Raw genomic sequence first — 14,092 nt, forward strand, 5'->3', positions numbered from 1 at the left:
CATGATACATAACCTTGATACATAACTAAGAAATCACAAAATAATTCGAGTCTACCTTGCATAATATTAGCTATGAATGTCTGTAACAAAAACAATAGTTTCATCAGAGTACGGCCAGTAGTTTCGTGGAATAAACGCATTCTTTATCTCGCATTTATCATATCAATACATTGACGACGCTATCAAGCGTAAGCACTTACATAGAAATCAATAACTCAAGCATCACTTTGACTTTGGATGAAAAGAAAATGAACAGGAAACTTAACTTTAAAGTCTGCTACGTTTTAAATACGAATCTCGCCTTCCATTGACCAGCAGTGAATACAAATTTCCCAAAAAACATGTGACTACCATTGTAATTTGATAAAAAATAGAAAAAAAATACGATACCTCAATTATTATATGTTTTCGCCCAATGTTCGATGTTTGACCATAATCGCTAACACTACAAGATTAAAATAAATCTCTGTATTTAAATTTCCCTTTTTTTTTTTGCTGAGATTAAGATTTCGATAGCGATCAAGCTCGTCAAAAGCTAGTAAGCAAAAAAAAAAGGAAAAGAAAATCGCTTGACAAATAGAGGAAAAGGAACATTTTCTCCTTTACTGTTTTGTTATTGCCTATTTATTTATAAATGGTGAATAGACGGGTGATTGTTTTCAGGTGGAGATGAGCAAGATATGTGACAGGCCCTAACGAGTGCTACCTCCCAATATATCATCCAATCAGAAGTAGTAAATATAAAAATGAGGAGTTGGATAGGAATAGACGATTATCGAACTGTATCTCGAAGACGATATTTCCGACAGGATATTTTCCAAGTAGATCTTCTGGTCTGAGATTAGGTTGTCTTTAGTTTTTTTTTCCATCTAGATACGGTAACATTGATAGTAGAGTCGTCAAATATATTTTCCATTAATCTTTTACTTGGACTCAATTTTTAATTACTTCAAGTTTACTATGATTTACGTTTAATTTTCTACTTGAGTCGTGTAATATGTGCACGCATGCACTTAAGTGTAAACGTTACTTCCGTATACTTACTAATGATTTATTTACTAACCTTTTTGATCTCAATGTTATTTCATTGCAATATAATCAGGTCAAAGAATTAATTGGAAGTAAATTATGTCATTGTTGTCGTTAGTGTTCTGAGAGGAAAACCTTCAAACCCTTGTAGTGTATACTTGCGGAAAATATTAACTGCACTGTGTAAGTCAAGTGCAATGCTATAATTAGCTTCATTAATTGATAGCATACATTTTGATTTTAACTTTACTGTAATAAGTCCATAACCCTACTTTATCTATTCTAAATATTATTATATAAAAATGAATTGCTGTTCGTTAGTCTCGCTAAAACTCGAGAACGGCTGGACCGATTTGGATAATTTTGGTCTTGAATTATTTGTGGAAATCCAGATAAGGTTTAAAAGGTAGATAAATATGAAAATGCTCTGAATGATATAAAAATAACATCTTTGTTTTTCCTTTGATGTGTCCCCCGTCGGACCGATTCCTTTTGTTTGTTTTAAGTTTATTTTATACAAAAGTTTAGGTCTTTTACTTATAGATTGAGGCACTTCGAAGTCTGCCGGGTCAGCTAGTCTATTATAATCATTTACTCAGAGATAGCAAATGGCACAAAATATAGGAATTACTACTCGTAAAATATATTAATCCGTGAATTAAATAGAGCAACGGTTTTACACCAGCCATTTCGATAAGCTGCACATCTGTGATACCCCGCTGGACGGCCTCGACTCCTTCAGATGCCCTAAACCACAACCTGAACCAAAACTGCGTCCAACAGGGGCCGGAGCAAAGTCAAACTTCTACACGTCGCTGCCGAACAACCTGATCACTATGGCGTGCAAGTCCGGTCCTAATTTTTCGACGAAGACACGGGTTTGCTCCTCTCTGACGCAGAGCAGAATCAGAGCAGACTACAAGCGTAAGCTCGACTGTGTTCTTATCGCCACAATGGTAGTACTCTGCTGTTAGCTCCCGCTTGTTAACTCAGTGCAATTAAAGGCCGAAACAGCTCTGATCTGTATGCACTTGCGTCACCCGGAAGGTGAGACGTTCTCAGTAATTGTTCAAACCTCCATGACGACCTGGACTTAGAGTCCACCAGTAAGTATATGCAGTCGGCGTCGATGTGCCACTTCGATAAAGCGGCACGACACGAGAATCCCCTCATCGTGGCCGCCGGTAACTACATTCCCGATCCTGCGGACAGAATGGAAAGCAGTCGACGTCGCCCAAAACACGTCATCTCGGATCCTCCCGATCCACTAACGGTGCTTCTAGGTACTTCAAGCACCGGTCACCGTTCTCGTCGAACCCGTCGCTTGCGACGAAGGGCTTGACGAGTAAATTAACTCTCAGACACAGCCCACCGAGTTTCTCGCCGGATCTTCTCAGTGGGTCGCGATTCCGATCCGGTGGTAGATTCTGCGAAGCAAAACTCTTGCTAGGGTTCGTGTTAACATCGTCGTTAGGTTTGAGCCCCGTGAGCTCACCTACTAGTTACGGTTACGCTGGAATAGCCTCTCAAGGCTACCAGCTTAGGTAGGAAAAAAAAAAAAAATTGTTCAAAGGTCACATTGAAGTCTCTGGGTCTCCAATACAAATCCCGGGATTGGAATCTCTGTTCCCGTGATAAACAACGGGCAGGTCTGGCTGAAAGCCGTGCAGAGCGCCCAGCGGAAAACCGACCGACCTGATAGATCGCTTAAAAACCCGATTCAACTGATAAGTAGAGCAACCCAGCACCGTCAAAGGGTATTGTCACCCATAAGACAAACATTATATTTTCAATTAAAATTAAATTTATGAAGTTAATTAAAATTAGAATTCAGTTAATTCAAATAAAAGTAAAAATAAAATACAATTAATACTACTATTAAAATACGAATTCAGTTAATTCTAATAAAATTAAAAGTAAAATACAATGAATACCATTAATTCAAAAACATCGAACTCAAGAAACAAATTGGACAATTTAATCAATTAATGTCTGATGTTTCACTAAAAAGAAGACGTTATCCGTGAACGACTTAAATCCGAAACAGACAAACTGGTTATTGAAACGTGTCCATCATTAATTTTAATACTATAAACGTTCAAAAGTAATAACAAGATGTCTACTATAGAATAAAATCTATATATATATATATATATATAAATTAATTGCTGTTCGTTAGTCTCGCTAAAACTCGAGAACGGTTGGACCGATTTGGCTAATTTTGGTCTTGAATTATTTATGGAAATCCAGAGAAGGTTTAAAAGGTAGATAAATATGAAAATACTCGGAATTAAATATAAATAAAAATTATGTTTTCCCTTTGATGTGTCCCCCGTCGGACGGATTCCTTTTGTTTGTTTTATGTTTATTTTATACAAAAGTTTAGGTTTTTATTTATCGATTGAGGCACTACGAAGTCGGCCGGGTCAGCTAGTCACAAATAAATATCTTAGAAGTTCAGCCATGGTTTCCTGTGGTACATATTTAAACTGAATATTAAATAATTTAGATAGAAGTGTAATGCGGGGAAACAGTCGCCTCGATAATGTTTTAGTGGACTACTTTTATTCAATCTAGTCTATTTCCAGATCTTAGGTGTGTTAAGATTACGCAAAAATATGACAAGTGTAGAAAATTATGGGCGAAATTTTTGAGAGGGCAGGCGAATGAATTTTATTTAAGAGCCATAAGTCGATGAATTGATAAAACTTAAATTCCTACCCTTCAGAGTTTGATTAGGGTTTGAGAAGGGTTTCTTTCGACTTTGAATTCATGGGGACCATTTTGCAAACTTGTTCTTTCCATCTATGGATAGTATTTGCTAAGTATCTAAAACATACCTAAATGTTTTCTAGATATGATAATATGGTAATCGCGTACAGTATTCCGGGTGTTTGAAACGATTTTAGAAATAACATATGGTTTTTTAATTTGCATGTATGTTCTGTCTTTGCAGGTCGCAAATTCGTCGTGTCGATTGAAGACATAATTTATTTACCATTCATAATCATAATTATATACGATAGAGTCTATCAATAGATAATGCAAAAATTCATTGACTGATTTTCTTACATGAATTCACATATTGTTCAATAGAAGCTTTGATTAAGTATGTCTATTAAAAATTTTTTACTGCAATAAACAGAAAAAAATACGAATGAGGCTTAATAATGTTGGTTGGTTTACACTTAATCTACTTTTGCATTTCTTACACATATTACCATTTAATAAAACCAGAATAATAAGGTATAAAATTGATGAAGTCTTCTATTCTTCAAGTAAATGTACATTCGTAAAAATGAGGTCATTATATTTTTTAAGCGTACCTATTTGTTATGCATTCGAAAATTTGATTTTTTTTGTAGCAACTGTACTTGAATTGATGAAACCAACGTTGATTTAATCAGCACAGCTATTCAATTAATACTGTTCTGGTTCAAAAAAACGTCTTTACTGGTGGTGGGACGTCTTGTGAGTCCGCACGAGTAGGTACCACCACCCTGCCTATTTCTGCCGTGTAGCAATAATGCATTTCGCATTGAAGAGTGGAGCAGCCGTTGACTACAGCAATAAAAAAATATAATAATAATAATAATAATTCTCCGAGGGAGAAACATACCGGTACCTGGGCATGTCGCAAAATTTAGGTATTGACGTGGCGGTCGTCAAACAGGCTGCATGCGACTTGTTTTATGAACGTTTGACAAAAGTGTGTAAGAGCCTTTTGTCGGGCGTGAATAAGACAAAGGCGTTTAACGGCTGGGCGATGCCCGTCCTGTTGTATACCTTCGGCGTGCTCAGGTGGACTCAGACCGAACTGGATGCCCTGGATAGAAAAGTCCGCTCAATTATGACCCTCCATAGGATGCTTCACCCGAAGTCCTCGGTAATGAGATTGTACATTCCGCGGAAGTGTGGTGGCCGGGGCCTACTTAGCGCCAAGGTCATGCACAACAGTGGGGTGTGCAGTCTCAGGAAATATTTCCTATTGAGGGCTGACAGTGTGATGCACAGAGAGGTCATGGAATGCGACAAAGGACTGACCCCGCTAGCCCTGGCCAGAGACGGGTGGCAATCACCGGCGGTACTCAGTACCTCTGACCGTGAGGCCATATGGAAAGGGAAAGAGCTGCACGGACGCTTCTTTCAGGCACTGCATGAGCCCCACGTGGACAAAGAAGCCTCCGTGCACTGGCTGCGATTCGGTGACCTCTTTGGGGAAACCGAGGGTTTTGTCTGTGCAATACAGGATCAGGTTATCAGGACGAACAACTATAGGAAGCACATTCTGAGGGATGGGACAGCTGACATCTGTCGATTATGCCGCCGATCGGGTGAATCCCTCAGACATGTCACCTCTGGTTGTTCTATGCTTGCTAACACTGAGTACTTGCACAGACATAACCAAGCAGCCAGAATCCTCCACCAAGAGCTCGCCCTTAAGTATGGCCTCATCGAACAGAGGCTACCGTATTATAAGTACCAGCCGGACGCTGTACTCGAAAACGACCGTGCCAAGCTCTACTGGGACCGGCCCATCATTACGGACAGGACTATTCTTGCGAATAAGCCTGATATCGTGCTGATGGACCAGACGGAGTCTCGGGTATTTCTGGTGGATATCACCATCCCCTACGACGAGAACCTCGTGCGGGCCGAGGCAGATAAAAAGACCAAATATTTGGACCTGGCGCACGAGGTGACCGATATGTGGAGGGTGGTATCTACAGAAATAATCCCGGTAGTTGTGTCGGTGAATGGTTTGGTCCCTAAAAGCCTCTCAAAACATCTCGAGAGGCTTGGTCTCAATAAAAAGTCGGTGGTGGCCCAAATGCAAAAAGCAGTCTTGCTCGACAATGCCCGTATAGTTCGCCGGTTTCTCTCCCAATAGTCCCTAACGCTCCGGCCGATTGTTGCCCACCTCGCCGGAGTGTGTCCTGCCGTCTTCCCAGGCGTGGCAGTGTTTAATACACAATAATAATAATAACATTAAAAGAAATTAAAGGAGGCAATAACACAACATTCACTAACGTCTAAAATAAGAAATCAGAAAACAGTAATTTAAATTCAGGTGAAGTTGGGTGAATAATTGTAAATTCGCAGATATATTAAATGAGCTATTTATAAGCACAGCATGATCTGTTTCTCAACTTTTTCGCCATTTACTACAATGGTTTACGTATTTAGCACGCATATAAGCAGTAGGCAGCGTAACACAAGGTGCTGAAGGACGAGGTAGAATGCAATGTTACTGATGATGATGTCGTAGATAGAGTGAAGTGGAGGAGAAAATTAAGAAAAGCTGAACGAACCACCATGTGGGATGAACAACTAGGAAGAGAGAGAGAGAGAGATAGAGAGAATGAGCAGTGGGCAGCGGATGACTGTGCTCCGGACATAAAATATGGTATATCCATGAGCCATGGTTACCGATTATTTTTAGGTCATAGTTCTCTTCAGTTAATTTATTCTGAAAAACTTAACATCTAATCACCAATTATTTCTCTTTAACCTGCAATATTTTATAAATGTAAATTTATCTTTGTATTTCAGTTTGTCTTTATGTAAAAACCACATGATAGTCCGTTTACTAGTAGATGAGCGTAAACAAACAGACAAATAAACAAATAATATTATAAAAATAATAATAAAATCGCTAATTTATATTCTATTGCTATTCCTTACTTACCGCCGTCTTTATTTATTACTTTTCTTAAATTTATAGACGCACCGGATTCTACTTTTATTTCATGCATGACTTTATATGTATAAACGTATCCTTAGTCAATTGATCGACAATTTAATTTTATTTAAGAATGCATTTTATAAAAATATACTGAAATTATTTGATATTAAGTGCTTCACTTTCATGTAGCTGGTACAAAAAGATAAAACAAACAAAAACGTGTTAGTATATATTAATAGATAAGTGACTATTTACAAATGCATTATGAATACAATAGACAGTAAAGTAATAAAATTTACTCGAGAGTGCATAATCTACATTGTAAGCAATATGAATGTAATTATTGTATTATCAGATCACTTAATCCTTTCTAAAGATTTAGTATATTTAGTCCACGACCCTATTTAATGTGCCAACAGAATAACATGTAGTTTAACACCTATTCGATATCATAATCTTAATATATCCTCATCCTAAGATATCGCGACTCTAAATAAATCAATCTAATTGTAAAAATCGATTTATTTTTAAATCAAAAACTTATCTTTCTATGTTTGTTAGGCTATCACAGTGGTCGGCAAACTTATTAGCCAAAGAGCCAAATATGCAAATTAAAACGACTTAAAAAAATTGAAAGCCAAATCTGTTTGTAAATGTAATAAGCATTTATTATTGCAAATCATAAAATAACTGCTATATTGTATACTTCTTCGATTAATATACATATATATATAATAATCGACATCACTCAGGGGTGCTGATATTAAATGACCGTACATACTATTAACCGGCTTTTTCGTCCACAGCCGGAGAATATTAGAGGCAGGGCAAACAATTAGGATATTTGTGCCAGAGCCACACTCAAGAGTTCAAAAAGCCGCATGTGGCTCCGGAGCCGCACTTTGTCGACCTCTGGGCTATTATCATATGTTCGTAGACCGGCATCGTTGGTCGTCGACTATCGCCTCGACGACCCGTCGATCGGGCGTCCTCGGAGTGGCGCCGCGAGTCTTGTTGTAGTGTTGATCGCGGGAACCCCCCTACTCTGACCGGGTTCTGACCCCGGACGGAGATCGGACGTCGAGTGTAAGAGTGCAGGGGAATCATTTAGTGCGGTAGGGCCCTAAAACTCCTTGGATGGCCTGCGGTCTGCTCCCAACAGCAGATCGGCAAGTCCCACATAACACGCGCGCCCCCGTAAGCGCCGGGCCATCGTAAGAGGTTCGGCCTCCGGCCCGAACAAAAAAAAGAACATCATATGTTAGTTTGTTAGGCTATCACTCCAATAATCTAATCTGCGACAATCTAATTCCAATCTTAAGCATCGTTGACACAAAACAGCTCCTTTTCTTATTATTCTTTGTAAATTTTTTTTATTGCATAGATGGATGGACGAGCTCACAGCCCACCTGGTGCTAAGTTTTTACCGGAGCCCATAGACATTTATGCCGCAACCCACCTTGAGATATGAGTTCTAATGTCTCAGTATAGTTACAACGGCTGCCCCGCCCTTCAAACGGAAACGCATTACTGCTTCATGGCAGAAATAGGCAGGGTGATGGTACCTACCCATGTGGACTCACAAGAGATCCTACCACTCTAGTATTTCATATCTACATATCTCTGCCGCAAGCTTTTATAAAATACAATAAGTCTTATTACATACATAGTAATGTCTAGGCTTCGATAGCCTTTCTACACGCCATGTTCAGATATCAGATCTGCTATACCTTGTCTACCAATGCTAAACAAGTTAACAAAATTGAGTAATTCTGGAAATCACAGCGTGTTGAAGGCGTATGATGGTATGTAATTATCCTTCCTGTTGTCATTAGAGAAGTACTGGCCATTCAAATATCGTAATGAATTATAATTTTTTACCTCATTCCTCGATTTCATTCAGATTTTCCTATGAATAAACTTAGCATCGCCATATGAACTATTCTCCGCCAATCTATATCAAGAACATTAGGTACCTAGAACCTTTTCGATTGGAAGATCGTACTACTAAAATTCATGAGACCCATAACAATAGATTTCTATTCAGATGGCGTTTCTTTCGATTGCTCTTAATTTATAACTCACAGCTACTTGGTATTATGTTATTACCAAGACCATAAGGATTTGAAATCCGACGTATTACATAATTTTATTCCTTCATCATGAGGTCGTTCTTGAAAATTGGTCATTTACTACCTGCCATTTTTTATTGCTCATGCGGTTGAACTAGATCATGATCCACCTGATGTTAAACGGTTACTGGAGCTCATGAACATCAACAAAACAAATGCCGCCAGTAACCTTGAAACATGGCTTAGTCAATTATCTTATACCTTTGATACTGAGACCTTAGAACTTATATCTCGAGGTGTGTGGCGCATTTACGTTGTAGATGTCTATGGGTTCCAGTAACCACTTAACACCAGGTGGGCTGTGAGCTCGTCCACACATCTAGGCAATAAAAAAAAAAAAACAAGCAATCTGAATCTCGGAAACGGCTCCAACGATTTTCATAAAATTTAGTATACAGGGGATTTCGGGGGCGATAAATCGATCTACATACGATTTTTTTTCAGAAAATGTTGTTTTATTCGTGTTTTCAATGAACTTTATCGATAATCAACTTTATGACTTTTCCCGACATCTATTGGCGAATAATAATACTATTTTTCTTAATTGAGGGCAACTAACCGCTTTAAAGACACAACAAGATGGCGTTATAAAAAAAAAACGAGCAAAGCTCGGTCATCGTCTAGTGTAGTATAACAGAGCACCTGGCGTTTACATTTAATGGATCGTGACAATTTAAATAAAATGCATATTGGAACACACTATGCACCCTTAATGTTAAAATGTAATGGAATGAAACCTTACGATTTCGACAGCCCTTGCGAAATGAATACGGTGAAAGGGCCTCGCGAATTATTTGAATAAAATATGACAATCGATTCATTTACTACATTTTGTTATAAGAACCACACCATGCACATTGATTTGATCACTAATGCTTAGGTATACTTAAAAAATGATTGAATTCCTTTTTTTAATAGAAATAACATGATGTTTCCGTTGTTTGAATAAGTCGTTTTTAATGAATTAATTTTTAGTTGGGTCATAATGAAAGCGGTGAACGAGCTCACAACTCGGCTAATGTTAAGTGCCACTGGAATGTTGCTCTCGACCTATAGACTTGAAATCAATGTATCAATAGCATAGCAATCTAGCCAATTATAATCTTTGCCGGTTTGATTTCTGTGCTTTTTTTTTATTGCTTAGGTGGGTGTACGAGCTCACAGCCCACCTGGAGTTAAGTGGTTACTGGAGCCCATAGACATCTACCAAGTACACGCGCCACCCACCTTGAGATACAAGTTCTAAAGTCTCAGTATAGTTACAACGGCTGCCCCACCCTTCAAACCGAAACGCATTACTGCTTCACGGCAGAAATAGGCAGGGTGGTGGTACCTATCCGCGCGGACTCACAAGTGGTCCTACCACCAGTAATTACGCAAATTATAATTTTGCAGGTTTGATTTTTATTACACGATGTTATTCCTTCACCGTGGAAGTCAATTGTGAACATTTATTGAGTAGGTACGTATTTCATTAGAAAATTGGTACCCGCCTGCGGGATTCCAACACCGGTGCATCGCTTCAACACGAATGCACCGGATGTCTTATCCTTTAGGCCACGACGACTTCAGCTGTCCCTGTCTGGCTGTCTTATGGTAGATCGCGGTTATTATTTTTTCTTACCTATGCCTTGAGAGGCTATTTAAGCTTCTCCTTGACGTGTAGGTGAGCTCACGGGGCTCAAACCGGGTGTGTTGCTAACGCTGGCCCTAGTAAGAGCAGTGCTTCGCAGAATCTACCACCGAATCGAAAACGCGACCCACTGAGAAAATCCGGCGAGAAACTCAGTGGGCTGTGTCTACGGGTAACTATGGGTTACTCGTCGAGACCGACGACGGTGACCGGTGCTTAAGGTACCTAAAAGCACCGTTAATGGATCGGGAGGATCCGTAATGATGTGCTTAGGGCGACGTCGACTGTTTACTATTCAGTCCACAGGTTTGGGTATGTAATTACCGGCGGCCACGACAAGAGGGTTTTCATGTTGTGCCGCCTTCTCAAAGTGAAATTGCGATGATAACTATGACGAACATACCACTGTATCACGACAGAAATAACAAGGACGGCGGTACCTACCTGCATCTTCTTTAGGGGCTTACTATACTCCCTACCACTATTAATTAAACAAATTATAAATATTGCGGATTTTATTAATATTATACTATGTTATGCTTTCATCGTGAAATTAGGTCGACCGTAAACGTATTCCCTTAGATAAATTAGTACCTGCTTACGGGATTTGAACGGGCAAAGTCACATCGATTGATAAGTGTACATCGAGCTTTAATCCTTTAAACCATGAAGACTTCAATTTCAAGGACTTTTTAATTTAAAAATAATTTTCATTCCAGTATTAAAAAATTTAAAATAGTACATAGTTCAAAAATAGGCAAATTTAGTTCAAATAAAATATACCCTTGTCCTTGTACTCTTAATTGGTTTCTATACTTATAAAAAATTTGAATTTGATGCTTACCCTTCACACAAAAAGGCTATGATTAAAATCAATCTCATTTTAAAATAACTAAAGAGGTATATTTTACACTCGATGTTAACACTAAGGTCAAATCTATGAACGTTAAATCACACAGAACGTAATTTACTTTTATTTGTTTCGTATTAAATATACAATAAACGTTCAGCACGAGCGGAGTTATACCGCGTACTGTTCTGATTTTACACTAAAGGCAGAGAACAGCCGCACTTAGCAAGTAATAGCTAAGATAAAACACGTTCATTGTCGTCATACTCCCTTTGAGAAATAGAGAGGCTAGTGACTGACCAGTTTTTATTAGCAGATTCAGACGTATATACGGCCTTCTTCAAGGTCATCAGGTAGAGAATAGTGTAGCCGCCAAAGACTAGAAAAACTTCACGAATTATAGAACTACTTAGGTAGTTCGAGTTTCTCGATGCTAAACGTTAATTTAAAAAAAGGGTTATTATGTAACTGGTGCTTCAAGCCTTTTTTTGTGTTATAGCGCATCGCCTATAAGTTAAGGAGACAATTCTCAATTTCATGAAATAATAATTAGTGTCCTACAATTCTAACCAGAGTGCACTAATAATAACTAAAATCTATTGTCTAATAACTAAAAAAAATTTAATAGATTTACTAAGGCAGAAAAATACGGAAAGCCGTAAAGGACTTCACTTGAAAATAACCTACTACGTGGGAAACGTTCACAACGTGATGAGAAGAGAGATAACGCACGTTACAAGAAGAACATATTCCAAACAGGGACGATTAAATTAAACACAAATGTTTTAGTTCTTTGCTTGATATTGAATTTGCTGTAAACGGAATTTTTTCCCCCACCCTTCCAGAACTAATCATCCAAAATCGAACCCGAACAGAAATTCCGAGTTATCCAAGAATCAAATACCCGCTGGGCCAAAACCAATGAGGTACTTTTATGTCAGTAACCCAATGCATCCTTTGTAGTTCTTCTTCACTGATCCCCGAACCGACAAATTACCCTGACAGTTACCCTGCGAGACAGTTACCCTGAACTTTTTTTTTAAGATTCAAGAATTACTGGTGGCCCGGAGACCTTTCCAGTTTCACAAGGACAGGTCAGGACAGGACAGGCGAGCAAAGTAGCCTCCGAAGTAGACCTCACAACTTTTTTTTATTGCTTAGATGGGTGGACGAGGTTAAGTAGTTACTGGAGCCCATAGACATTTACAACGTAAGTGCACCACCCACCTTGAGATATAAGTTCTAAGGTCTCAGTACAGTTACAGCGGCTGCCTCACCCTTCAAACCGAAACGCATTACTGCTTCACGGCAGAAATAGGCAGGGCGGTGGTACCTACCCGTGCGGACTCACAAGTGGTCCTACCACCAGTAAACTGCAAAGAGCAGCTGCTTCGCGAATGAATCTACTACCGGATCGGAATCGCGACCCACTGAGAAGATCCGGCAAGAAACTCAGCGAGCTGATGCATGGGTTAGGTTGCACATCGAACTCTTTGTCGAGTTCGACGAAGTGCGAAGAAGTCGTACGACCCGAACTATGAAAGGCGAATAATTACCGCATCTGCATTCGACATGGTGAGGGTAGTTCATTATAGAGGATAAACCTTTCTTCAAATTTTCACCATGTTCCTAATTAATTTGATATTAAACCAGATTTAATTTTGAATGTTTTTTTGGCCTAGTAACAAGACCTTTAAGCTACATCCCATGTTTTCTTATATTCTGTTAAAATGTGAAAAATGATACGAAGTAAAATGAGATGAAGTTGATAAATTTGGGATTTTAACTAATTGGGAAAAAAATATGCTTTCAGTAAAATGGTAGATATTTAGAGACTTTCTCAGAAGACTTTTTGTGCACTTTCATAGCTGGTAAACATGTAATAAAGCAATGCAGGGTTGTGCTTTTCTAAGGAGGGAGAGGTAGGAACCACCATTTGTATAAAGGACCAGTTAAAAAAGTGCCCACCGGTAAACAGCAAGTATTTAGATAGCTTGGTGTTACAGGTGATTCTTCCTAAGAAGGCTCACCGAAATAGCGCTAGTGTAGAAAGTGGAAATGATATGAATATAGCAGTTTTATACGCAGTGAAGTTTGCTGATTGAAGTGAAATGTAGTAGTTTATGGCGCTATTTTTTAAATCTTTCCACTTGCTACTATGGCACCACCTCAATGAACTCCGTTTCAGCGGTCACTTTAAATACACTGATATAGTGCTCGTTAGATAGAGCACTATTACCAATTAAGGTGGCACCACTTGCTACTAGTGGAAAGAATTTAAAAACAGCGCCATAAACTACCACACTTCAACTAGATATTATTATGTTCCGATATGCACTGCAAGAACTGTAAGCTGTGACGTCAATTAAGTATACTGGGAAGCCATTCCTTTAAACGTAGATAATACACAAATTACCCTTTAAAGCTAGCTATACCGGTCACTGCTTAAACGTGATCAAAACACTAAGAGCACCTTACTTCGAAAACACCTGTATTCAGAGTAAAATGGCCACGATTTATGATGTCATATATTTCCTTAGGATACTGCGACTGCATACTGTCAGTCCTTAACGGAACGAATTTCTCCGAGACTAAGAGCACTGAACAGTGCTTGCAGGGCATATCGGAAGATAGCCTTAACTGCGATCCAGCAACCTTCGCTCTGTTTAAAATAGCTATATTCAAACCTTTCCCACTTCCTACACTAGCACTATTTCGGTGAGCCTTTGAACAATAACTTACTGCTTACAGGTGGACACGTT

General features: G+C 38.8%; 1 protein-coding gene across 1 annotated transcript in view; it reads right to left on the reverse strand.

Moving 5' to 3' along the window:
* The window catches only part of LOC114246682 (myrosinase 1), a 22,591-nt gene extending 11,059 nt beyond the window's left edge, over positions 1-11,532 (reverse strand). Inside the window, exon 1 of the mRNA XM_028179349.2 lies at positions 11,325-11,532. Coding sequence (XP_028035150.2) covers positions 11,325-11,362 — 38 coding nt within the window. The 5' untranslated portion in view covers positions 11,363-11,532. The remainder of the gene's footprint in view (positions 1-11,324) is intronic.
* Positions 11,533-14,092: the final 2,560 nt, after the last annotated feature.

Source organism: Bombyx mandarina, chromosome 05, assembly GCF_030267445.1.
Source record: "Bombyx mandarina strain Sakado chromosome 05, ASM3026744v2".
Taxonomy (NCBI): Eukaryota; Metazoa; Arthropoda; class Insecta; order Lepidoptera; family Bombycidae; genus Bombyx; species Bombyx mandarina.